Source organism: Engraulis encrasicolus, chromosome 22 (assembly GCF_034702125.1).
Source record: "Engraulis encrasicolus isolate BLACKSEA-1 chromosome 22, IST_EnEncr_1.0, whole genome shotgun sequence".
Classification (NCBI taxonomy): Eukaryota; Metazoa; Chordata; class Actinopteri; order Clupeiformes; family Engraulidae; genus Engraulis; species Engraulis encrasicolus.
Window position 1 is genome coordinate 17,920,057 of NC_085878.1, and position 27,784 is coordinate 17,947,840.

General features: G+C 46.5%; 2 protein-coding genes across 2 annotated transcripts in view; both read left to right on the forward strand.

Annotated features, from left to right (window-relative positions):
* Positions 1 to 27,784, forward strand: part of LOC134438462 (RNA-binding Raly-like protein) — a 120,894-nt gene that overhangs the window by 48,545 nt on the left and 44,565 nt on the right. The gene's annotated exons all lie outside the window — the stretch shown is intronic.
* On the forward strand, positions 25,843 to 26,658 carry LOC134438230 (protein BTG3-like). The gene has a single exon (XM_063187734.1). The coding sequence runs from the start codon at positions 25,901 to 25,903 to the stop codon at positions 26,648 to 26,650; it is 750 nt and encodes a 249-aa protein (XP_063043804.1). The 5' UTR covers positions 25,843 to 25,900; the 3' UTR covers positions 26,651 to 26,658.

A 27,784-nucleotide genomic window follows, 5' to 3' on the forward strand; every position in this document is an offset into this window, starting at 1 on the left:
TACATAATGTGGTGACAATCGCCGCATTGTGTAATAATTTACGCATTTCGTAATACATTTCTTGAACGCATTTCGTAATAACTTTTTTCTCATCTTGTAATAAATTATTACAAAATGCGAAATTTATTACGGAATGCGGCCGCAACTTTTTTTTTTGATGGAAATGTAATAACATGGTGCATTATGTAATAATCTATATGGATATGTTTTTTCTGCACTTGGATTCAGTAGGCGCAGCACACATACATAGTCTCAGTGACATGGTATAGTCACTGCCCTCTCTCTCTCTCATTCTTCTCAGTTCTCAAACTGCTCGAGAGTCGCGAATGATGCGGTTAAAACCGTTAAGAAATAATTTCACAACTTATTGCGTGCAACGAGTCCAACGAATGTCTCGCACTTTCTGCTACATTACACCAATTTACAGCGACATTAAATAGGCCAGGTCTAAACACTTCACGAGGAGGTGAAAACTTGTCTTGCACTTGCGTGGGTCTGTGGCGAGAGAGAGAGAGAGAGAGAGAGAGAGAGAGAGAGAGAGAGAGAGAGAGAGAGAGAGAGAGAGAGAGAGAGAGAGAGTGTGTGTGTGTGTGTGTGTGTGTGTGTGTGTGTGTACGCACGGAGACAAACCTGGCCCATATTGATCTTAAGCCCCATCTTGGCTCTTTGGAAATATTCTTAACATTACAAAGGCTATTTTAATATTTTCCCCCAAACAACATGAATCAAATCCCAGGAAAAGACCAACCATTATAAGTGACTCGTGGGGAGCTGTCCATGCTGGTGGTGCTTAATTTTTCCCGATATTTGCCCGTGGAGTAGTGAGTCTTTCATGTCTGCCTACATGCGCGCCAGGGTCTGACCATGGTGCTTTTTGCCCGTGGAGTGAGGAGACTGTCTTCTTGCAAAGCAAGAAGTCATAGCACCCGAGAAAAATGCCACTCTTTGTCATATTTTCAATTTCAGTCCACTGTTCAGTAGGCCTATTAGGCTGCAATCAAATTCAATAGCCTATGCTCATCCACATGCACGCGAAAAACAATAACCCAAGCGGCGGGACTAATTCGATTATATTCCTTCCAAAAATGTCCGAACGTCACAAAAATCAGTTATTTGCATTGTCCGTAATTATACCAAACAAAAAGGTATCAATAAAAGAAATCAAGTCTTCAGTTTCGATAATCCACGTTACAAATCCTCAACAACAGCAAGCCATTCCTTCTCTGCTATGAAGCAGGCAACGGAACAAGTGCAGACAGTAGGCTATATGACCACGTTGATGCTGCACGGCTTGAAAGGATTCTGTCTAAATTAAATATCTTGAATAGCCTATATAGACCTAGGCCTAACTAGATTTGTTGCAATACAGATTCATTTTCTATAGCCAGAAGTGTTCCGTTGGACTGACGAAACCGAACACGATCAAGTTTGCAACTTCTTTCCCTCATGCGCTGTCCGTCAGCACCACCTGTCATCAGACGTCCGATTAGCTTTCATTACGTGCTGAGGGAAAAACTCTCGCCATTAGGCCCATGTGCTGTTGCACTGTTGTGAGGGATATCACCAAATAATTTAGATAAAAGTCAGAACATTATTTTGGCAATCTGTTCAGTCTGTTCATTTAAGTTTTTGGGTGCTCTTGGATATCGGGGATCAGTTCATGTAGAGAGAAGAGTTCATCCAGGCACTCCAAAATAAGGTGTCCAAACGGGAAGTTACATTAAAAAGCCTTTAATGGTACTGGGCTGGGGTTACATTAAAAAGCCGACATGTTTCGACCTCACCAGGTCTTCATCAGGGCTACGTTCACCATTGAAAAGAAAGGCCTCCCTTAAATAGTGACATCACCACATGTGACCCATTACGCACTAAACACATTTGCGCACACCAGAGAAAACAAAGATTAAAAAATAGCCTGGGGTAATAAGTGATGCCACAGAAAAAAATGACCAGAAGTACAAATAAGCATCACAAAAAACAAGTAAAATCAATATCCTCATTTAGACCAGGATAGCGCATGGCATCCAGTTGGTGTATCCAAAAAGTCTGCCTCTGATTAAGTCTTTTTAGCCTGTCCCCACCCCTCGGAAGAGGTTTGATATGCTCGACGCCCTGTATGCGCAGCAGAGAATCATTTTTACCATGGTATATTCATTGAAATGTTTCGCCATGGGATAGTCAAAATTGCCCACTCTGATAGCATACAGGTATTTATGTTCTGCTAGCCTATCTCGCATGCGCCTTTTTGTGCGTCCGATATAAAACAACCCTTCAGCGCAAGGACAAGTTAGGCGGTAGGCCTATATGACAAATGTAGAATTGCAATTAATGAAATCTCTCTGTCCGTATTCTCTCGTGGTTTTAGTATCCACAAAAGATTTGGCTTGTGTAACATTTGGGTAGTGAGGGCAGTTCATACATCTATAGGTGCCAATAGGTTTACGCAGCCAGGTTTCTCTCTTTTTCACCTGTAGGTGAGAGCGCATTAATTTATCTCCTAGGCTGGGTGCACTCTTTAAAGACACCATGGGTGGTTCTGGGAACACCTCACGTAGTTGCGCATCACTTTCAATAATGGACCAATTGTTCTTAATAATTTGCCTGATCCGCGTCGCTTGTGTACTATATGTCGTAACAAAAAAAGGACGAGACTGCTGGTGGCGATGATGTTTCTTTTTGGTCAATAACGTGTTGCGTTGAAGGGAGCGCGCTTCACTGTATGCGTTTTGGATGGCTTTAGGGTGATAGGCTCTATCACTGAATCTTTTCTCCATCAGCTCGGCCTGCTCGTGAAAATCATTTTCGAAATCACAGATACGCCTAATCTCTGGAATTGGCCGTGTGGAATATTTCTAATGAGATGCGGGGGATGGAATGAATCCGCTCTCAATGGTGTTCCGAGAGGTCGCCTTTCTGAATAAGGTGGTGTGCAGCTGTCCCTCCGCGTCTTTATATATCGTCAAATCCAGAAAGTGAATATTAGTTAATGAATATTCCAAGGAATATTCCAGGTCCGTGTATCATCCGATCATTCAACTATTCCATTCAATCTGGCAAACGGAAAACGAAATAATGACTCCATATTTTGTTTTCCCGTTTTTCTATATGGCCAAAAAATGGGGAGTTGTGTTGATTTTTCCTTTTCCCCACTCAAAGCAGAACAAGTAATAAACGAGAAAACCAAAACGAAATAACAACTCTAATTTACGATTATTGGTCCCATTTCCCTTGGTGCTTTTCTATTGCTCGCCCAAGTAAGACACGTGCACAAGTGGCCGCCAAACGCGCTGCTTTACGCATTTCCCCGAGGCATGCTCCTACTCCACCGAGCATCTTTCTGTCCTACTGGTAGCCCCATTATGTCGGTGCCTGTGGGTGGTAAAGATAGCCTAACTTAGCGTTTCACAACGTGGGTACCAGCGCCCCCCTGGGGACGATCGAGAGCCGTTGGGGGGCGCTGGCTACATGACCACAGAAGGGGAGGGGGGGGGCGATAGCGATAGACTTTCTTTTTTTAAGTGTGTTGAAACATCTACTGTTGAAAAGATTTTGGAACATTAAATACATACGATTTGGCGATGTGCGATGTAGGCCTAGCTGTTTATTTTGTGTGCATTTCAGTGCAGCACGAGAGGGGCTGGCAAAAAGCGCCTGTGCATGCGCTTGTTGTCCGCTATGCACAGAGCCTCCCGAAAATGTATTCCCAGCGAGCTCGCAAACATCCTGGCAGTCGCCTACGTTTCAATGCATAGGATGAAACAGTGCCCAAAGTGCACAACTTGGAGACATGTTGTTTTAGTTATGTTCTTATACATGGGCAGTCATGGGTAAGCGGTTAGGGCGTCAGACTTGCATCCCAGAGGTTGCCGGTTCGACTCCCGACCCGCCAGGTTGGTGGGGGGAGTAATCAACCAGTGCTCTCCCCCATCCTCCTCCATGACTGAGGTACCCTGAGCATGGTACCGTCCCACCGCACTGCTCCCCATGGGGCGCCACTGAGGGCTGCCCCCTTGCACGGGTGAAGCATAAATGCAATTTCGTTGTGTGCAGTGTTCACTTGTGTGCTGTGGAGTGCTGTGTCACAATGACAATGGGAGTTGGAGTTTCCCAATGGGCTTTCTTTCACTTTCATGTGTGTCCTGTGAAATCGCGACCTTGCACAGTCCTCGCAGAGACGCATCAGCTTGCTCACGTGCAAATTTGTAGCTTTAGTGTTGTAGGCCTATAGGCAATTGTGAGAGGACTATTTTCCGCAATTAAAAAGGAGTGTCATTTAAAAAATATAGACGGCAAGGGAGGATATTAATGCATTTGGTGCTTTTGCACCCCCTTCCTCAACCGGCCCTTTTAAAAAGATAAATAGTTTGCTTTTGATGCCGGCAAGTTAGCCTATCTCTGGCTTGCAATGTGGGCTGCACGCGGTCTGTGCTTTCCATTGCTCTGGGAAGGATCGCTTCTTCTGCTTCTTGATTTCCCCATGCCACCTTGAGCGGGGTTCAGTCAAGCTGTCAGGAGACAGGTGTATGAGGAGGTCAGGGGAGCGTTTGGGCAAAAAAGGTTGAGAACTGGTCGAACTCTTTTACGCACCGATGTACTGTGTCTGGTCCAGTAATGTCTACACCCATAACCTCCTTAATAATTGTGACTATCCAATGGGCTAAGGCTCCTTCCACTAGACCATTGTATTACAACAGGTGGAATTAAGTTTTGACCGTTGGTGCGTGAGTCGGAACAAACGTTTCTTCCACTGCTTGGTACTGTCTGCTGATAGCCTATTCCTGGGAACTGCTACCAGATACGCCTCAACTGTGGAGGAGACCTCGCTGGTAGCAGTTCCCAGGCTGTCAGTAGACGGTACCAAGCAGTAGAAGAAAAGTTTCTTCCGACTCACGCACGCACCAATGGTCAAAACTTCATTCCACCTGTAATAATACAATGATCTAGTGGAAGGAGCCTTGTCCCATTGGATAGTCACCATTATTACTGAGGCTATGGGGTAGACATAGCCTACTGGACCGGACACAGTAGGCCTACGGTACGTATAGGAGTTAGGCTATCTTTACCACCCACAGGCACCGACATAGGGGGCTACCAGTAGGACAGAAAGATGTTCTGTCGAGTAGGAGCATCAGCAGGCTGATTATAGGCCTCGGGGAAATGCGTAAAGCAACGCGTTTGGCAGCCACTTGTGCACTATCGTGTCTTACTTAGGCAAGCAACAGAAAAGCACCGCGGGAAATGGGACCAATAATCGTAATTTAGAGTTGTTATTTCGTTTTGGTTTTGTCGTTTATTACTTGTTCCGTTTTGAGTTGGGAAAAGGAAAATCAACATAACTCCCCATTTTTTGGCAATATGGAAAAACTGGAAAACAAAATATGGAGTCGTTATTTCGTTTTCCGTTTGCCAGAATTAATGGAATAATTGAATGATCGGATGATACACGGACCCACCCAAAACGCATACAGTGAAGCGCGCTCCCTACAACGCAACACGTTATTGACCAAAAACAAACATCATCGCCAGCAGCAGTCCCGTCCTTTTTTTGTTACGACAGTTCATAGATGTATGAACTGCCCCCACTGTCCAAATGTTACACAAGCCAAATCTTTTGTGGATACTAAAACCACGAATGAATATGGACAGAGAGATTTCATTAATTGCAATTCTACATTTGTCATATACCGCCTAACTTGTCCTCGCGCTGAAGGGTTCTTTTATATCGGGCGCACAAAAAGGCGCATGCGAGATAGGCTAGCAGAACATAAATATGGTATCAGAGTGGGCAATTTTGACTATCCCATGGCGAAACATATGAATACCATGGTAAAAATGATTCTCTGCTGCGCATACAGGGCGTCGAGCATATCAAACCTCTTCCGAGGGGTGGGGACAGGCTAAAAAGACTTAGGCCTAATCAGAGGCAGACTTTTTGGATACACCAACTGGATGCCATGCGCTATACTGGTCTAAATGAGGATATTGATTTTACTTGTTTTTTGTGATTTTTATTTGTACTTCTGGTCATTTTTTCTGTGGCATCACTTATTACCCCAGGCTATTTTAATCTTTGTTTTCTATGGTGTGCGCAAATGTGTGTAGTGCGTAATGGGTCACATGTGGTGATGTCACTATTTAAAGGAGGCCTTTCTCTTCAATGATGAAGACCTGGTGAGGTCGAAACATGTCGGCTTTTTAATGTAACCCCAGCCCAGTACCATTAAAGGCTTTTTAATGTAACTTATCGTTTGGGCACCTTATTTTGGAGTGCCTGGATGAACTCTTCTCTCTATATGAACTGATCCCCGATATCCAAGAGCACCCAAAAGCTTAAATGAACAGACTGAAGACTGCTTGAGCTTCCAGCCACCTGTGTGCCTTTCATTGCCAAAATAATGTTCTGACTTTTATCTAAATTATTTGGTGATATCCCTCACAACAGTGCAACAGCACATAGGCCTAATGGCGGGAGTTTTTCCCTCAGCACGTAATGAAAGCTAATCGGACGTCTAATGACAGGTGGTGCTGACGGACAGCGCACGAGGGAAAGAAGTTGCAAACTTGATCGTGTTCGGTTTCGTCAGTCCAGCGGAACACTTCTGGCTCTAGAAAATGAATCTGTATTGCAACAAATCTAGTTAGGCCTAGGTCTATATAGGCTATCCAAGATATTTAATTTAGATATTTAATTTAGTTTTCACCACCTCGTGAAGTGTTTAGACCTGGCCTATTTAATGTCGCTGTAAATTGGTGTAATGTAGCAGAAAGTGCGAGACATTCGTTGGACTCGTTGCACGCAACAAGTTGTGAAATTATTTCTTAACGGTTTTAACCGCATCATTCGCGACTCTCGAGCAGTTTGAGAACTGAGAAGAATGAGAGAGAGAGAGGGCAGTGACTATACCATGTCACTGAGACTATGTGTGTGTGCTGCGCCTACTGAATCCAAGTGCAGAAAAAACATATCCATATAGATTATTACATAATGCACCATGTTATTACATTTCCATCAAAAAAAAAAGTTGCGGCCGCATTCCGTAATAAATTTCGCATTTTGTAATAATTTATTACAAGATGAGAAAAAAGTTATTACGAAATGCGTTCAAGAAATGTATTACGAAATGCGTAAATTATTACACAATGCGGCGATTGTCACCACATTATGTAATAATTTGTTACATTATTACATATTGCACCGTTATTACATAATGCGGCGTTACAAGAGCTCGAGAATGTTTGCTGCATAGACATTTCTCGGCCGTGGCAGTACTTCAGCACCACGGTCAGCGATCTTGTCCAATACGCCATTTAATCTATCTCAGCTTCTTGAGTGTAGTGGTCCCTGCAGACCCCGTGAAGCACTTTGATGATCAGTCCACCGCGTGGACAGCCACAAGAAGTCTGTTCTCCAGCGAGAACGAAGATGTACTGTATGCATACATGCTTAATCCAAATTTCAGAGAGTGAATTAATGAAATGCTTTAAAACATTGCCATCTCTGTCCAATCAAAATACTTTCTGATTAAACGTTAATTCAGAATTGAATGAAAGTGCTGCATGTAAACTCGACAGAGAATAATTGTAATTCAGAACTATTTAATTTGGAGTTATTAATTCGGAATTAAAAACTTAATGATATAATATAAACATGCACGCACTATCCCAACAGCTGACGAGAAAGTGGTGTTTGCCACGACACTAACAGTACCACAGGGTTTGGCTTAGTTATTGTGTATATACAGTGTAAGTGAATACTATTTACACGTTGACACATGTAGATGCCTTTTTCTTTTCATTTTTCTTTTTTAAAAAAAGGTCATGCCAATTCCTACCTCTTTTTAAATAAATTACCTATGTAACAAAGATGGTCTGCACATGTGTGTCACTGTGAATAGATGTGTACAGAATACGTGTCGTTTTATTTTCATGATTTATGATTATTTTTTTGTATCAAAATCATGATATATGAAACCCGTGGTTACATGTGAATAGCTGCCTGTTAAATACCTCGGCTAACCTGGGTAATGTGGATGTATGCCGCTACAATGCAGATTTGCGTGTGAGTGTTTTCCATGGCACACATTAAGTAGATTAGGGCATATTGCCACTTACAATCAGGGGCTTACATAAATTACATGTGTGTGCCATTATGGTGACATACTGCAAATGCACATTCGTGTGTGTGTGTTTGTGTGTGTGTGTGTGTGTGTGTGAGAGAGAGAGAGAGAGAGAGAGAGAGAGAGAGAGAGAGAGAGAGAGAGAGAGAGAGAGAGAGAGAGAGAGAGAGAGAGAGAGAGAGAGAGACTGTAACAGAGTGTGTATGCATATTTTTGTGTTTTGTGTTTTTGTGCACTTGTAAATGAGTCTTTGTATAAATGCTCCTCTGTGTTTGTGCCTGAGTGTGTGTGTGTGTGTGTGTGTGTGTGTGTGTGTGTGTGTGTGTGTGTGTGTGTGTGTGTGTGTGTGTGTGTGTGTGTGTGTGTGTGTGTGTGTGTGTGCACTCTCACACAATGCATGTGTGCATGTATTTGTGTATGCAGCACTGCTTGGTGAGTCATTAGGCTCGATCAGTAGGGTACAGCTGTGTGCTCTCAGCTCAGTACTGGTGCGGTGCGGTGTGGTGCGGTGCGGTGCGGTGCGGTGCGATGCGGTGTGGTGTGGTGCGGTGCGTGGCGCAGTGCGTGGCGCGGTGCATGCAGGGGCCTCGTAGATGAGTTTTGGGAGCCTCTCTGGGGGCCCGGGTCAGATCCGGCTCCCATCAGGCCCGCACTCGCCTGACTCGTCGAGGTTGAGCGAGCAAATGTCAGAGCTGCCAATCAAACGCTGAGCCCCGGCCAGGTCTCTCCGGAGGCAGCCGTGATTGGCAGGCCATTATTCTTCCTCAACCCATCTTCCCACCCTTTCACCTTCACTACCGTTCGCTCTCTTGCTCTCTTTCCCCCGCCGCTGAATGCGATCTTTCACTCTCTCTCTCTCTCTCTCTCTCTCTCTCTCTCTCTCTCTCTCTCTCTCTCGCTCTCCCTGTCTTCCGCTTTTTCTCTCTCCAGGTCTTTTTTTTCATGTTAAAGGGGCAATGTCAGGTGGGGTGGGGTGGGTTGGGGTGGTGGGGGGTCAGGCTGGCATCCCATTTCCCTTTTAAATCCAAGCGAGTCCTAATTCTCTGACAGGGGGGCTCAGCAACACTTACCTGGAACCCCCCGCGTAGATGAGCTCACTTAATAAAAACAATTTTCCACCGCGGGAGGTCATGAAGGTAAACAGTTAGGAGGGCAACCACACTCCACACTCATTATATTTTTTTGCTTTGATTTGCCGCATTAACTCTGACTCACAAAGCACAATGAGCCGTAATGAGTCCCTTTGATCTTTCCACTCCGTGTAGCCACTCTTCAGCTTAGCCCAGGCCTAGCACTTTACGCCATTGAAACAATTTGCAAACCCTGACGCCTATACCCCCTCTGAAATCCCCTCTCCTGGCCCCTAAAACCTTGACACCTACCCTCTGAAGACCTCCAACGCTTCATCGTATAATCCCCGTGCCAAGCCGCTTGAATGTTGTGACTTTGGTCAGTCTGTTGCTATGGTTACGTATTTTGCTAAAGCCCTCTGAAGAGCCCCTTTAACCTTTCTTTTGTCTTTTCTCCTGGGTTTCACATTTTTTATTACCTCAGACTTTCCTCAACATCCTTTATTCTGTTCACACTTCTGTTTTCTTTGTGACTTTTATCCGCTTTTATCTCCTGTGTATTTTTTTGGGTTCTCATCTTTTCGTTTCCTGTCAACGCCTGCTGTCAGTACCTCGCCTAAATCGCTTCCTCGTTTATTTTGTTTAATCCTTTCTCCATTTTGTTCTGTTCGACCTTCCTTCCCACAAGTTTAGAACCATTATTTCAGGGTTGAAACAAAATCACAGTACTTTTTTTTCAACCAGGTCCACCCAAGACAAGAGAAACAAAAAAATCAGGTGTGTGAGTGGGATGGTTTGTTTTTTAATCCCTGTTATTCACCAGCGCTGTAGCCCCCCCACGTCACCACAATCTGCCACCCCCACAGTGCGGCTATGTGAGTCATCCCCAGGGGGCGTAGGGAGGAAGCTGGCGGGAGGTCTGTCGGATTAGGGAGGTGTGCTCGGAGTACTAAGAGTGAAGGTGGCGTCTGCACTTTTCCCCTGACCTTGACAGCGGCGAAGGCAGCCAGGCGGGCGTCTCTACGTGGCTTGACAGTTGAAGTTTTCTGAATTCCCACAGGCATTTCTGTATTTTCTGACACGTTACAATACATTTTTCGGTATGTTTTCTGTCATAGCCAAAGATGCCGCCGTGTAGTGACATAAATTCCTGATGTTTAAACGGCAGTGGTTGATTTGGATGAGTCACTGGGCCTTGTCAACCCCTGGACTCAACATCTTCCACACGACTAAACATAGTTTGTTGTCTATATTCATGCCGCATCTTGACATGGTATGTTTTTATGTATTTTTCTTGTCTTATCAAAGAGGCCGCCATGTACTTACAAACACTCCTGATGCTTGTAGTACCATGAGAGGGGTTACTTTGGATCAGTCACTGGGCCTTGTCAACCCCTGGACTGAAAACATCTTCCACATGACTGATCGCAGTTTGTTCATTACCACATGAGTGCACCACTCCGGCATCTTCACTCACTCCGCAGAAGTAAACATTTTGCTTGGTGTTTAGCACGCCGCACACCTCAAACGGTGAACCACTTAGAATCAACCTTGCTTGTGCGCACGCACGCACCACACATGAGAGGATCTGACTTGACCTTCATCTGATTAATTAGTGCATATCGGGAGATGAATTACACGGATCACACTTTCGCAGGAATTTCTTCTTCACACACGTGGTGTGTGTGCACTCACTCGGCTTCTGTGATTAAGCCGAGACTTTATGAGTTGGGAGTGTTTGATGGATGCGAGATTACACAAACAGCCACTAATAAATGATTCCAGTCCAACCCGCCCAATAAGACATGTAATTAGCCAATGATTTAGTGCCTGATGTCACAAACAGACTGAGCAGGAGTTTTTTGCTCTCGCTCTCTGCCAAGGGAAAGAAACACAGATTGGTGGTTATTATTGTGGGGGTGTGTGTTTGTGCAGAGTGGAAAAAATGTGAATATTTTATTTTATTTTACTACGTTTTTCATTGATTCAGCATACAAAGTTGTCATCTGTGTGGTTAGACATTTATTTGTGTACACCACATGTGACATGATTACTAATATGTCATTAAATTGTCAGACGTGCTACATACCTGCAATTTCATCTCAGCAAATAAAAGAAAAGAATTACGAATCAAAACATTAATGAGAGCATATTTCTGGTTTGGATGAATGTGATTAGATCAAAACACTCTCACACACACACACACACACACACACACACACACACACACACACACACACACACACACACACACACACACACACACACACACACACACACACACACACACACACACACACAACACAAATGCCACAGTGTCTGATTATCACACTCTACATCACAGAGGCTAAATCCTGTGGCCCTCCATCAAATACCAGCGCGGAGCTCTTATCTGCTTCCAAGAGCACGTAGCAGCAGTTTGGAAAAAGAGCTGCTCACTCGGTCTCTCTCTCTCTCTCTCTCTCTCTCTCTCTCTCTCTCTCTCTCTCTCTCTCTCTCTCTCTCTCTCTCTCTCTCTCTCTCTCTCACTCACTCACTCACTCACTCACTCACTCACTCACTCACTCACTCACTCACTCACTCACTCACTCACTCACTCACTCACTCACTCACACACAGACACACAGGAAAGTCGACAAGGGGACAGGTCAGTTGTCTAGGGACCAGAGAGAAAAGGGGCCCAGAATTCGGTTCTCTGTATACTATATGTATTGAAGTGGGGGCACTTTCCGATAACTTTGTCTTGGGCCCAGTCAGCGCTGTCAGCTGTCAGTGACCCTACACAGGCACGCACGCAATCACACACAACAGCAGTTTGAAATAGAGAAGCTCTCTCCATTCCTGTGATAGCATAGCAGGCTGCTTTCTGGCATTGTCAGAGAGGTAAGTAGGTAGCTGCTGCTGCTGGCCTGGACCCCCCGATGAGAAGAGGTAGAATTCAGACAGGGGTGGGGTGGGGAATTATCCCAGCAGTGCACTTTGACCAGGCTTCAAATGTCAGAGTGTCACTGCTGCTGAACGAAACCATAACAGCCCACTGTGTACTGTAGAGCTGCCTGACTGGGCTGTCTTTCCATTCCCCCCAAGCTCCCAGCCAGTCACCATACATCCCACTCTACCCTACCCTCAGGGCGGGACTGGGGGAGAAATAAGGCCCGGGCACTTTTGGCTTAAAGGGGCCTCTCATAATTAGCAACTCAGAACTGACTCACCGGTGGGCCCTGCACCCGTTTGGGCCCCTATTTTCAGAAATGTTTTACAGTTCTGAAAATAGGGGCCCAAAAGGGTGCGGGGCCCACCGGGAAATGCCCACTATACCAAATGGCCAGTCCAGTCCTGCCTACTCTACCTTACCCTACTCCACCCACCGCCCCCCTTTTCCTTTTCCAACCCCCTCCACCAGCACACATGATGAAACGGACCACTGTGGTCCCTGGCAGTCAGAACTGCTGGTTAGGTAAGTCAGAGCTTGTTTGATGAGATCTGTGGGCGTTGTGGGTATAGGAGGGGTGGCTCTTCCCCCAGAGGCGGTGCAGTGTGGGCGAGCATGCTTCAGAGAAATATCTCTCGAGCCAGGGGCTTCAGACAAGGTGGATCCAAGGGGGGTATGGGGGGTTAGGGGGATAGCTTTTTTGGTTGCTCAGTCAGCAACTATGTGACTTTTAAGGCACAGCATCCATTATTTAAAAGCGGCACTATCGGGGCATTATTATTCAAATCTAATACGAGACAGGTACAAGGGGAGTCTGGCTCTTGAAGCTACGCCTTTAGCGCTGTCTCTCTCTCTGTCTGTGCTATTTCTCTCTCTCTCTCTCTCTCTCTCTCTCTCTCTCTGCCTGTGCAATCTCTCTCTCTCTCTCTCTCTCTCTCTCTCTCTCTCTCTCTCTCTCTCTCTCTCTCTCTCTCTCTGTTCCTCTAATGGCATGGAGCGAGAGGGAGCAGCTGTGCGTGTGGATGTTTGGGGAAGAGGTACCTAGCTGATCTCACATCAGCATCACTCTAAAACCCCCGTAAGCAGCCTCGCCTCAAACGCTCACCTCTGCAAAATAGCCTTAAGGAAGAAGCAGGGGAAAGAAAGACAGACAAAAACACCAACAACAAAGACATGAGAAAAGAAAGAAGGGAGAAAAGTTTTACAGAACACACTTCTCCTCCTCCTCCTCCTCCTCCTCCTCCTCTTCTTCCTCCTCATTTTCCTCTTCCTCCTCCACCCACTCCCTCCTCATCACTCCCTCCTCCACTCCACACCTTCAAAGTCAAGTGAAGGAGGGAGAGAGCTGCCTCCGCCTCCGCCTCCGCCTCCGCCTCTGCCTCTGCTTCTCACGGAGACAGATGGTCTCAAGTGATGCGTTCGAGCCAGGCCCATCCCACACAGTAAACACACTTCACTCCTTCCACGGGATGATGCTGATGTTAAGGCACTCCATGATAAATGGAGGTGCACTCTTTCGCTGGATCAAATCCTACACAGATGGGTGCATGTGTTTGTATGTGTACTCTGTGTGTAGTGTTTGTGTGTGTGTGTGTGTGTGTGTGTGTGTGTGTGTGTGTGTGTGTGTGTGTGTGTGTGTGTGTGTGTGTGTGTGTGTGTGTGTGTGTGTGTGTGTGTGTGTGTGTACTATTTGTGTGTGTTTATGTTTGTGGGTGTGCAAGCATCTGTGGACGGTATCCGTTCATCTTGTGTTTTGTATACGTTTGCTGTGTGTTTTTCTTTGATTTTATCATTCTTTTTTTAAATGATGTGGGTGTATACAGTGCATGAACATTTTACACTTTCTACTTTATAACCTTGCATAGTCCCCGGCGTGTTTGACAGAGAGATTAGCTTAATCTATCATTTCATCTGATTAGCCCCGCAGGTGTGTTGGCGGTGCGGTGAATGCATGAATATTTTCCACATTGTTCGCATCTGTCATGCTCTGCAATTATAATAAAAAACCCATCATCCCACCCCATGTGCGTTAGCCGCCCCCCTCACACACACACGCACGCACGCACAAATACACGCACACACACACACACACACACACACACACACACACACACACACACACACACACACACACACACAGACACACACACACACACACACACACACACAGACACACACACACACACACACACACACACACACACACACACACACACACACACACACACACACACACACACACCTTGTGTTTTAATCTCAGTTTGCACCTGAAACCTGCACTTGATTTGAAAGTCAGATTATGTTAATCTTCAACTCAAACAGGCCAAGGTTATCATCCTGGCCAAGCCCAGCTGGGGAGGCAGCGGAAATAGAGGATGCCTGCACAGTGCACACACACACACACACACACACACACACACACACACACACACACACACACACACACACACACACACACACACACACACACACACACACACAGTCACGCACACACACACACAGACATGCACACACACACACACACGCACGCGTGCGCGCGCACACACACACACACACACACACACACACACACACACACACACACACACACACACACACACACACACACACACACACACACACACACACACAGTCATGCACACACACGCACGCACGCGCGCGCACACACACACACAACACACACATGCACACACACACCCCTTCTGTTGGGTGTCTGGCAGGTTAATGTCCGGCGTTTAGTATGCGGTGTAGGTTGGCAGGTACTCACACAAGCACAAGCACACACACACACACACACACACACACACACACACACACACACACACACACACACACACACACACACACACACACACACACACACACACACACACACAGACATATGTGCCCAGGCACGCAGAAACACAGTCATATTCATATACTCAGACACGTACAAACACACACACGCACGCACACGTACACACGCATAGGCACACACACACAGGTACGCATGCACACACAGGCACAATCTGAGTCTGTGATCAGCCTCCCACCGCTGCATTAAGAAGGTCCTCAGGTGGTGCGATCATAATTCAGCCCTGGGCCCCGGAGCCTGCCGTGAGCGTCTCCGAGGTTCATTTCCTATCGCGGCCCAGGGTCACATGCCGGACGAGGCCGCCGAAGGACAAAGAGTGGGTGGTCTTTTATGACAGCTGCCTTACCTTTTTATTATCATCTCTATATGCTGTGCCATGCTCTCTCTCTCTCTTTCCCCACTCACTCTCCCTCTCTTTCAATCATTCCCCTTTTTCTTTCTCCTTGCGTTACTCTATCCCTTTTTTTCTACTCCATCACTCTATCCAATCTACTCCTATCCCAGTCTATTCCTATCTCTTTCCCCCTTCTTCCTCTCTTTCAATCATTCCCCTTTTTCTTTCTCCTTGCGTTACTCTATCCCTTTTTTTCTACTTCATTACTCTATTCTACCTACTCCTATCCCTCTATTCCTATCTCTTTCCCCGCTACCCTTCTTTCTGTCATTCTGCCGTTTTCTTTCTCTCTGTCTCCCAGCATCCCTCACAATTCTCTATTCTATCACTACGGTATGTCAGTTTATCCCTACACATTTTCCCTCTGCCTCTCTGTCAACCTTTCCATGTCTTTCGCTCTATCTTAAGCTTTCTTTATTTTGCGTATTCTACCTGTCTCTCTACCTGTCTCTCTACCTCTCTCTCATTCTAATCCGTTTCTTTCTCTCTCTCTCTCCCTCACATTACGCCTTTAGTTTTCTTCTTTTCCTATCCCTATCTCCTCCCCTCTCCCTTTCTGCCCTTCTGTCCCCTTTCTTTCTCTCTATCTCCCTGACTCTATCCCTTGTTCTTTGAAACCCCCAATCTCCATCTGCTGTCAGGCAGATCACAAAAATATAGTTTGCTCCAGTGAGGTTGTTGTTGTTGTGTTTTTGTTTGTTGTGATGGCACCCCGAGCTCTCCGCGCACCAAAGCAGTGCATCACTTTCTCTGACAGCTGCGGGTGGGGAAACATTGACTCATCTCTCCCCCTCCCCAAATAAACCCACACCTTGCTGCTCCCGCTCAAATCTCACCCGCCCTCTCTCATACTCATGTGCCCATCCCTCAAACATGCCCCCCTCCCATCTCCACTCAACCACTCTCTCTCCCAAATTCCTCCCTCAAACTCCACTCTCCACCATACCCCCTCAAACACGGCAGTTCTCCCACTCCCATCCTCCAAAATCCCACAAGCACACCAACAACGCCCACAGAGCCACCCCCATATTCATCCCTAAACACCTACACACACCTACCAACCCCAACGCCACCGCCACCCACCCACCCACGTCTCTACATCCCCACTCCTACCCGGATCCTCCTCCTCCTATCTTTCGGGCTCACTGGTCCTGTCTGGCCGGCCCTGCTATCCAATGACAGGTTAAGGTACACCTCTGTTGCCGAGGTGACTGCACCAGCTGTGTGTGTGCGCGTGTGTGTGCGCGTGTGTGTGAGTGTCAGTGGGGTGGCTGGGCTGTCGGTCTGGCTGTTAACGATGTGGAGCCTGGAGGAGCAGCAGGAGGGCAGGTGGAGAGATATGGGGGATGGAGGAGTTGAAGTGGGGTGGGGTGGAATAGTGAGGGGGGGTGGGGTGGTTGAAGTGGTGCAGCAGAGAGGAGATGGTGGGATGGGATATGGGTGGCAGAGAGAGGAGGTGGAGTGGTTGAAATGGGGTAGCAGAGAGGAGATGATGGGGTGGGGTGGTATGGTAGAGAGAAGGGGGATGGAGGAGGGTTAGGAGGTGGTGCAGCAGAGAGGAGATGGTGGGATGGGGTGGTATGGTAGAGAGAGGGGACGGTGGTGGAGGGATTGTAGTGGTGCAGCAGAGAGGAGATGATGGGGTGGGATGGTAGAGATATGGGGGGGGTTGAAGTGGGGCAGCAGAGAGGAGATGGTGGGGTGAGGTGGGGTTAGAGGTCGTTAGAGGTGGGCCAGCAGAGAAGGCATGATGAGGTGTGGATGGTGCGGGAGTGGGACAGTATAATGGTAGTCAGGTGCTGTCAGGGAGGGAAGGAGAGTGTAGTGCAGGAGGTGGAGGTCAGGACGCCAGAGGTGGGGGGGGTGTGTACAGGGGGGTGGGGGGTAGGGGTAGAGAGCAAGAGGCAGCAGAGGGCCAAGGTGGAAGAATCGGACTGACTGGTGAGAACGAGCCCGGTGGCCTGGGGGGACAGAGCCAGGGTTAGGTCAGCAGAGAGGGCTGGCTGAGGAGAGATCAGCTTCATTGTTGGGATGATGCTTTTCCTGTCTTGCTATATTCTATTCTTCTTTTCCTCTCTCCCTTCCTCCTCCCCCCCCCACCCTCTCTCTCTCTCTCCTTCTCTCTCTCTCTCTCCCTCTTTTTCTCTGTGTTTCTATTCCTTGCTTTTTCTCTGTCTCTCTCTTTCCTTCCATCTCTCTTTTTCTATCTCTCCTTCTCTCTCTCTCTCTCTTCTTTCTCGCTGTCTGACTGATCGGGTAATTACTGCTGTAGGCCAGTGGAGTCTTGGGAATGTCAGCCTCACCACCCTCTCCGCCTGACAAATGGACAGCGCCGCGTGCGTGTGTTTGTTTGAGTGTGGGAGGCATGGGCCTGGGCCGCTGGGAGGACATATATGAAGAGTTCAGATGCAAAACCCCCTAAGTGCCTTTTCAGAAAATAATCTTAATTCATTTTTATTTAGTACAAAGCTATCAAAATTTCATATTTTTTCATTTCATTTATGTAACATAACTATTTATATGTATTATCAAATACATGAATGAACACCAAACCAACAACGGGGTTCTCTAAAAATATAGAAGTGCAGGTCTTCAGAAATGGAGTTAGGGGGTTTTGCATCTGAACTCTTCATATCTTCATATACAGTACAGTGCGCAGCTGCTGTTGTTGTGTAGGGTTGTACTGTATGTGTATGTTACACGACTCCTGTCTTGGGCTGTACTTTGTGCTGTTTGTTGTTTGTGTGTCAACATGTGTGTGTGTCTGTGTTTGTGTGCATACATACTGTACATTTGTTGTTGTGTGCATATGTGTGTCTGTGCATATTTGTGCGTGCACACTCACCAACTTGCATTTATCTCTCTGCACATTTGCATACAGTATATTTCTGTGTTGGTGTGTCCTCTCTCTGCAGTTCCTGCCTTTCCGCTTTGTCTCCCACACAAGCAGCGCATGCACACGCACACACGCACGCACGCACACGCACACACTGGAAGCGGACTCCAGTACTCTGGTTTCATATCTCCTCCCTCGCGTCTTCCGTCCTCTCTGCCCCCTCAGCTCAGTGCGTCTCCGAGCGTGACTTTCAGCCGAGTCCGCAGCGCCGTGGGTAGAGTACCAGCAGGAGTTGTTGGCACACTGCGAACGTTGCGGAACCTTCTAATTCTGTTTTATTAGTTGCCATTTTCCTTGGCCGCCTGCGCCCCGCGCCAGACACGGAAAGGGAGAGAGCCATTTGTCAGGGCCATTTCAGGTTTTAAAAGCCTCGCACGACGCCTTCACAGAATAAAGAAAGCCCCTTTTTGAAGTGTTGCCCTAATGATTTTTTTACATCTACATAAAGGACAATGCAGAGAGAGAGAGAGCGAGAGAGAGAGAGAGAGAGAGAGAGAGAGAGAGAGAGAGAGAGAGAGAGAGAGAGAGAGAGAGAGAGAGAGAGAGAGAGAGAGAGGGAGAGATAGAGACAGAGGGGGGGGGAGGTTTGTCCACCAGTATTTTGTCTGTCAGATTTTTAATAGCTCTGGATCAGAGAGAGAGAGAGAGAGAGAGAGAGAGAGAGAGAGAGAGAGAGAGAGAGAGAGAGAGAGAGAGAGTTGTCCACCATTATTTTGTCAGCTTTAATAGCCCTGGATCAGAGAGAGAGAGAGATGTACTTTTAAGATTGGAAGAAGGACGCGTGGTTGTTTTTAAGGAGCATTGATTGATTGTCACGGATGGATTTGCCTTGTTAACAAGTAAAAGCTGGTTTATCGGCTCATGTCAGAGCTGAAAGCGCTTTATGCCAACAGACTGCCGGAGTGAAATACAAACTCCTCTCTCTGTTAAAAGCTATGTGGTTACGAGGGGCACAAATAAGATTGAATATCCAGACTACCATACCCACTGACAGGGACATATGCTAATGGAGGGATTTTTGCCATTAGTTAAATACATTTTAGCCACACAAGCGTCTTGTGAAGCAGTAGAGAGAAATCCATACAGTGTTAATGCAACACTTAGAGTGTAGGTCCAACTAGAAAAGTGAAATTTGGAAGGACACAATTTGCTGTGTACAGTAACAAGGTCTATAGGGGTATTTTTGTTGCCTTGGGTGTCTGATACAAAAACTCAACTCATCAAAAACTGAGTCAATGCAGTTCTATATAATATGTTAAGATAGTGTGATCGCTTATAGTAGAACGGATTGCATTGCATTGACATATTGACGTGCTTACTCCGGGGGATGACGGGCATTGATTATTTCAGTGCATGGAAGCCATATATACAACTTCTCGCCTCCCTGTCTATTTCTCTCTCTCTCTCTCTCTCTCTCTCTCTCTCTCTCTCTCTCTCTCTCTCTCTCTCTCTCTCTCTCGATGCAGATAAATCTACCCATCCCTTTGGGGCTCTTCAGGTTAATGTTCTTTCTTCAGCAGCTGGAGGCGCAGTCAGCAGTGGATGTGGCAGCACCATTCCACACACACACACACACACACACACACACACACACACACACACACACACACACACACACACACACACACACACACACACACACACACACACACACACAACACACACACACACACTCTCTCTCTCATACACTCTCTCTCTCTCTCTCTCTCTCTCTCTCTCTCTCTCTCCCTCTCCCTCTCTCTCTCTGCCTGATCAATTTAATAATGTGATACTAATCTCATTGACTGTAGTTCGCTCCCACCACCTCTATTCATTCTCCTCAATGGCCTTCTCCAGTCACTTTCAATTACCACGGGATGCATCTCCCTCCGCAGCCCCGCTCCAGAGTAGCGGCAAGCTGCAGGCAATTCTAAACAGTTTCCCCCTATGTGTTTGTAAGATTGAATTCAATGAGACTTTGTGTGTGTGTGTGTGTGTGCGCGCGCGTGTGTGTGTGTGTGTGTGCGCGCGCGCCTCTGTCTATGTCTGTGTGTCTACCTGAGAGCGTGCATGTAGGTTCATGTGTGTGTAGGTTCATGAAGTACATTGCTACCAATGCAAGACTTTTACGCACTTGCATCTCTTTGCAAGAGAAGACAGTTCTGTCAGTCTGTCCTACACACGTCGATCTTTGTTTTCGACTGGAAAAATCTACATAAAATATCTTCCTTTGTTTTGATCACCAAATATACACACATTTCTCCCTGATTATTAATATATCTTATTATGCAGCAATTTGGTCATTGTTGTCTCACCTACCCCAAATATATATACAAATATATATCCTTCCTGCTTATATGCAAAAAAGTGGCCCAACTTACCTGAATTCACCCCTATATATATATATATAAATTATACCCAATGGTGTTTGTTTCCGCTCCTGCATGTGGTGGTGGGGTTGTTGTGGATCAACGTGAGAAGCGAGCCGGTTTTTCGGCATTGTCTCCCCCTGCCCACCAGCAGCCCAGCAGATGAAGATGGATCTCTCCCACTCGCCTCTGCTCCGTGCCTGGAGCTGTACGTACTCCCTTGAAGCCCAGGCTGTGGCTGGCTGGCTGGCTGGGCTGGCTGGCTGCTTTTTCAGCTCTCAGCTCTTGCTGGCTCAGGGCCGGTGGGTGTGCGTGGATCAATACAACTCTGCCTGCCCCCCTGTCAGCTCTGCTAAAACCATGAACTGGTGGGATGTTGTGTTGTGCAACCGAACCACCGCTGAGTGTTTTTCAGATAAGGCCTTTGTGTGTGTGTGAGTGTGCGTGTGTGTCTGTAGGTGTGTGTGTGTGTGTGTGTGTGTGTGTGTGTGTGTGTGTGTGTGTGTGTGTGTGTGTCTGTAGGTGTGTGTGTGTGTGTGTGTGTGTGTGTGTGTGTGTGTGTGTGTGTGCGTGCGTGCGTGCGTGTGAGTGTGTACAGGTATCTGAGAGCAAGTGAGCAATGTATAAAGCATTTTTCCTATATCTTTGTGAGGCAAAGTTACTTTCTGCAGTTACAGCTATTGCAGGGCAGATGGTTGGTAAATGTGACATAGCCTTTTTATGTCAAGACACCATATCGTGTGACTGTGTGTGTGTATGTGTGTTTGTGTGTGGGTTGTTTTCTTCCTCTGATCTCCTCTGATTCTTGTGTGTGTGTGTGTGTGTGTGTGTGTGTGTGTGTGTGTGTGTGTGTGTGTGTGTGTGTGTGTGTGTGTGTGTGTGTGTGTGTGTGTGTGTGTGTGTGTGTGTGTGTCTGTGTCTGTGTGTCTGTGTGTGCATGTGTGTTTGTGTGCAAGAGAGTGAGGAGAGACTGTGTTTGAAATCGATTAATGATAATTAGCTAGTTTTCACACTCGTAGTGGGGCTGACTTGCTCTGAATGGCCAAGCATGAAATAGCTGCGTCTACGGCCCAGCCCATCGATCAATACTCTTCTATGTAACAGATCAATAGGACACAAGTGTGGGCGGCTTTTGGCGCCGCAGTAAAAAGTGGGTTTATAGCGACAGGCACACTTTGTCCTCCTCGCCAGGGACGTGACAGTTGACCAGTAAGTACTTTGGGAAACGCAGAGACAGCGACAGCAACCACACACACACCTATGACACAGACTCACACACGGATACACACATTGCATACAACAAACTACAGACACAGTTTTATATACAGGCCGACATCCGCATACCACACACACACACACACACACACACACACACACACACACACACACACACACACACACACACACACACACACACACACACACACACACACACACACACACCTCAGACCCAAATAGACACCTCAAGGCTCAACAACACCTTAAGGTGCTACATGTCCGGATGTATTCAGCCGTCTCAACTGATCAGAGCAGCCCAGGTGTAGGTCACCCAGGCCAGCTCCTTTCTCTTACGGTGGCTATTTTTAATACGCATCTCTTCTGCTGCCACCATATCTCGTTCTCCCTCCCCTCTCCCGTTCTCCTCTTTACGCCTCTTCTCTTCTTCCTCCCAGCTCCTCCTCTTCCAGCTTTACTCCCTCAGGTCTCTGCGATTTGCAGCCCCAGTTTCCTCTTCGAGTCAGTCTCAAAACATTATGAAAAGCCTATTCATCATAATAACGAGGACAATTGAAACAGTTTTCACACTGCTTATGGCTTTCTGTCTCTGGCTTTTGGTGGGGGAAAGGGAAAACGTGGCAAAGTTCTGCAAAAAAAATAAAATCATGCATACTGTAGGCTACCATAGAGCCCTGCCTGTTGCAAACTGGCAAGCCATGTATGGGTCCTTACGTGATCCTTTGGTAGGTATTGCTGTGAAGAGGATTTCAGGACTTGGAGAACGTGTAGGCGGCGGTGTTTCAACAGCTAAATATTCAAAGGCCAGAAAAAGACTTTCTAAGCGTATTTTTAGGAGGTTTTTCATCAGTGTCCTTGTGAGGCGCCTTTTTTCCCTCTGTCCACAGAGGCTTGTTTCCTGCTTCATTATCAATGGTTTCTCGGCGCTTTGATAGATTATACTGCAGAGAGGGGAAGAGAGATAGGCAATGGAGATATGGGTTATACTGAAGGAGCCAGCGCCACGGGCTAGATTGCCTATCTGATTCAGCACAGCACAGCTGTGATAAAAAGGGCTTTAGCGGGAATCTCATGTGCTTCTCCCACGCACATGGCCATCCAACTAATGAAAGAGACAGAACAAGAGATAGAGGAGGGAGAGATTGAAAGTGAAAGATATAGAAGCAGGAGAGAGAGAGAGGGAGTGAGAGAGACTGGGATAGATAAGTTGCTTCTTTACTCAACAAAAATGCAACAGCCAGGGACCAGACTCAGCCAGTAAGCGGCGGCATCATTGTTTATGTAGTGTCTATTACCGTATCCTTGTGTGGGTGGACGGTAATGGTGCCCGATGGTCGGTCCGCGAGGCGAGCTTTATAGCGGCTGAGCCAGTGCCTAAGGGTAACCGTAAGCTAGGTCGCCCCGGGGTCCATAATGGGGCTTATCGGCTCAGCACACACAATGCCCAGGTCGGGCACCCGCACCCGCCTCCCAGCTCCAAAGGCGGACAGCTGGAAACTCCGCATCAGACTGAGCGACGGCAGCCATTTCAGGAAGGGCTGCTGTGCTGAGGGGTAGCAGGGTGGTGGTGGGGTAGAGAGGCTGTTTTAAATTCCTAGCCTCTGACTCACGCAGAATGCCTCAATTTCCATCAATCTGCCGGCACTAACAGCTGAGCTGAGTGGCTGGCTCTTGGCATTTAAATATAAAATTCCTAAGGGATCACAGTCGCGTTTTGTTTATGAACTGTTCTTCTGTGATGGGAATAGATTTGAACAATGAGAGATTGTGACTTGTGAAATGGTGGAAGTGAAAGACAGAAAAAAACTGTTTCTAGTGAGTTTATGGTGCATGATCCATCTCTTGCTTTCGACAGAGAGAAACTAGTTAGTGGGTGTTATACTGACAGATTGAGTTTTTTTTCTAAAATATTGAATCCCCAGACCCAGTGGTTATTTATTCTCTATGTGCATGACCTGAGTGGGGCATAATTTATGTGAGAGGGACTGACCAGGGCTGTACATTATTCATTAAAAGGGGTGGGAAGCATTGGAAATATGTATTGTTGAGTGTACCTTGTATATTTTCTTGCACAGTATGTAGAAAGGTAATATATCAAACCTCTGGCTGTGAAATTATGCGAGGCTTGAATTTATTTTTTCCTTTTCACATATTCAAAACAATGTTTTTGTGCTATCCCCAGCTATGGGGTAGCATTAGTACACCATAATGAAATACTGAAATAGTATAATAGTTTATTTTATATCCACTCATAAGTAGAAAAACATACTGTAAAACCTTCTTACACTGGTATGGGGCACAAACATAGGACTGTGGCCGCTGTCCAAGGTCCTGCATCATGTTATGATGGAGCAGGAAGGCACCTCCCTATACCCTGCTTAAGCAGCCGCTGCTGCGAGGTGCTAAAACACCTACCAACTCAGTCCTGAAGGCCATTGAACTTTACTGAACACTTATTTTGCCTGGAACTCATTTGCTGCCTGATTATTCCAGATTATTCAGAGCGTGTCAGAGAGGACAGGCAGGAGCATCACATATTTCATCGGGGCTTAGAGAATGTTTCCATAGAAACCACTAGCCTGTAAAGTACAAAAAAGAGAATGATTTCATGGGGGGTCATGGTTTCATGGGGACTGTTTGAGTTAATGTAGGCCTAGCCCTACTAATGTGAACGGACAAAAGTTAGATGATCATCTTCAAATCCAGTGTTATTAAATGAATAGGTAGATTATTGGAGAGTGATGCTGAAGAAGATATAGAGGGGAGACTTAACAAAGCTAATAAACCCTGAAAATCCACTGTAAAATTAGCTCACATCTTACATCTACATCTGTAGTAGTGACCTGAAATGTATAAACTACAATAGGGATTAGGAACAGTGTAAGTCAACCATTTACCCATTAAAAAGTGTGTTTACAGGCAGCATGTTATAGTAGTTTCTGGGCTTGTTGAGCTTACAGAGCCTGCCCTGTATTTGGCCTAGGTCAACTGGTTCAAATGATAAAGGAGTTTGGTGGTTGACAGGGAATGTACTGTATAGAGAACAAGGCTGGGTGGCCACACTTAGAGCGTAAACCAAAGACTCCAAGTGGAGGGAGAGGTAAGTGAGTTTGTGTGTGTGTGTGTGTGTGTGTGTGTGTGTGTGTGTGTGTGTGTGTGTGTGTGTGTGTGTGTGTGTGTGTGTGTGTGTGTGTGTGTGTGTGTGTGTGTCGGGAGGGGTGTAACCGCATTGAAAGTGGCTTGTGTGTGGTGAATAGAGGCAGTGATGGATGACTCCGTCGAGTCTTATTGTTAAGCCGGGGAGAGGAGAGGGAAAGAGAGTGTGCGATGGGGTCCCTTTTTTGTGTTATCACAGGAGTCAGGGGCAGGTGCTGTCTCCATTCTTCTTCTCGTCCGCAATTGCTTTGACAGCAAAAAAAAGCATGAAGCAAGCCTCCAGCAACTTCCATAGGCCTAGTGGAGAAGTTCCTGTAGCTAATGGGGGAAAGGGGAAGGAGGCCCTGTTTGGAATGGTGTTTGAAAGCTCAAATTCAAGGTCAGTTGATATTAGGCTTGAGCATTATTGAGAAAAAGAAAAAAAACAGAGTAATTTCTTTGACTGCCAATTAGCCATATTGAATGGTTTAGCCTCAGTGGACCTGCAAAAAGTTATGTTATTTAGCAAGAATTACTAACGACATTTAAGTGATTAGGCCTGTTTCTTTTTAGACTATGAATACAGTAGCCTAGGCCTACGAACAGCTGACATGACCAACTAGCACAGAATTCTACGAAGCTCCAGGAAAGAAAGACAGTGTGCCCAGTCTTCGCGCGCACACACCATTTCCAAAAGGAATTTGTGCATTTAAGTAGGGCCTAAGCCTGGAATGTTTTTTTTTTAAAATGAAGAGTTGCTAACAACAACTTTCACTTTACTTATCACAGCCAGGCTTCAGTAAAATATTTAATGCAAACCTTTTCATGCATACATTTTTACGTGTCATTATCTGTTTGTACCGGGGGATGTCGGGACAGTCTATTCGGCAGATCACGAACCCGTGAAATCAGGCTACCATGGTTTCAGTTTTTTGCATTCTGCTCAAGAACAAACAATTCCAACCTTCCACGCCGCGCATTTGGTGCGTTTCTTCACACGCAGCCTTCGTAAAGAAATGTCCACCTGCTGACCAGTGGGAAGACATGAGGAGAGAAATCGCGTCAGTTGTGTTCTTTCTGAAGAGACTGATAAATATAACGGGGAAAGTTGAACCGGAGAAACTTGACATTTTTTTGGAGCGCCTTGTTACAGCACTGCATGACAAGTTCAAAGGGCACTGGTACACCGACTGCCCCAGTAAAGGCCAGGCGTTCAGGTGTATCCGGATAAACATTACACAGCGGGTGGACCCGGAGCTGATGAGGGCATGCCGGGAGAGTGGTGTGCGGTACGCTGACCTTGGCCTTCCCCGCGAACTCACCTTATGGGTGGATCCAGGTGAAGTAGTGTGTCGCTACGGTGAAACTAGACCTGTATTCACCATTGCCAGCTTTTCGCCTGAGGAGGGGACTGAGAGGACTGTAAAAGACGTAGACCTAGACACGACGAAGAAGGTCATCGGCGCAGTTGACAATATTTTTGCCAACAACCACAGTAGCCAGTCATCTGAGAAGGGGGGAGGAAGCGGGAATCAACGCTGCAGGTTCCCATCGAACACACGACGTTCTCTTCAGCTGTCGACCAACATCTGCATTCCTACCAGACAGCGTCAGTCTTTCTCCGGACCAATTCACACGGAGCCCGTGGTAAAATTAAATTCCGTTTGAGATACAAATTGCTGCTGCTTTTTTGTTCCTCCCATTTAATAGCATTAGCATTTGATTGTACTGTTCTCTGATGTAGCCTAGGCCTAACTTAGTAGACTAGCCTTCTGTTAAAATGCATGACCACACGAGTGAATGCGTCATTAACTAGTCATAGAATAGGTGAAGAAGATGTCTGCATTTTATCAAATGTGCATAAATAGGCTGTGGCACACGAAATAGCCTCCTCTGATGCACAAACCCACCTGGAGTGAAGGTTTAGCCTGTCTGGGAACAGACAGATTTGTTTTTAAATTATTAGGCCTATTATTATTTTTTAAATAAAATGCCAGAGGGTTTGCTGATGCCTGATTAGCACTTGTTTTTATTTGCATAATAGCCTATTTAAAGTTGACTTTGCAAACTAAGTTCAACTTGCAGGAATTCTTGATTGAAATAACAGGATGGTAGGCCTATTCAGCAAAGGGACTGTGCTGAAGGCCCAGAATTCACCAATATGTTTCCAAAGTTTGTATGTTTTTGTGAACCAGTCTCTCTCTCTCTCTCTCTCTCTCTCTCTCTCTCTCTCTCTCTCTCTCTCTCTCTCTCTCTCTCTCTCTCTCTCTCTCTCTCTCTCTCTCTCTGGATGTGCCTGTGTGAGTGAGCAGACTGTGCCCCCTACTGTGTAAAGCTGGAGCCTGGTGCAGCCCTAGAGATGCTGCTGCAAATTAGCCCCACTAATAGAGCTGGAGAGCCAAGCCCTGCTAAGGCTAAGGCTGCCATTTGAGAGTGTGTCTGTGTGTGTGGGCGCATTTGAAGTTGTGTGAATGTGCGTGCGTGCTGTGTGTGTGTGTGTGTGTGTGTGTGTGTGTGTGTGTGTGTGTGTGTGTGTGTGTGTGTGTGTGGCACAGGAGGTCAGCAGTTTTCTTCTGGGGAAAAAAAAGAAACACCTCTTTACGTGGAATGGTGTGCGTGACAGCGTTTAACCTGCATTGAGCTGAGGCAGGCACCATCACCAGTTCCAGTAATACCCCCCCCCCCCCCCATCCCCACACCACACTCCCCTACAACACCCCCCACCCCACCACATCCCCCTCCATGTCTGAGCCCAGTTCACAGGACAGGGAGATTGATGCAGGGTGCCCATGGCTGCGTTAA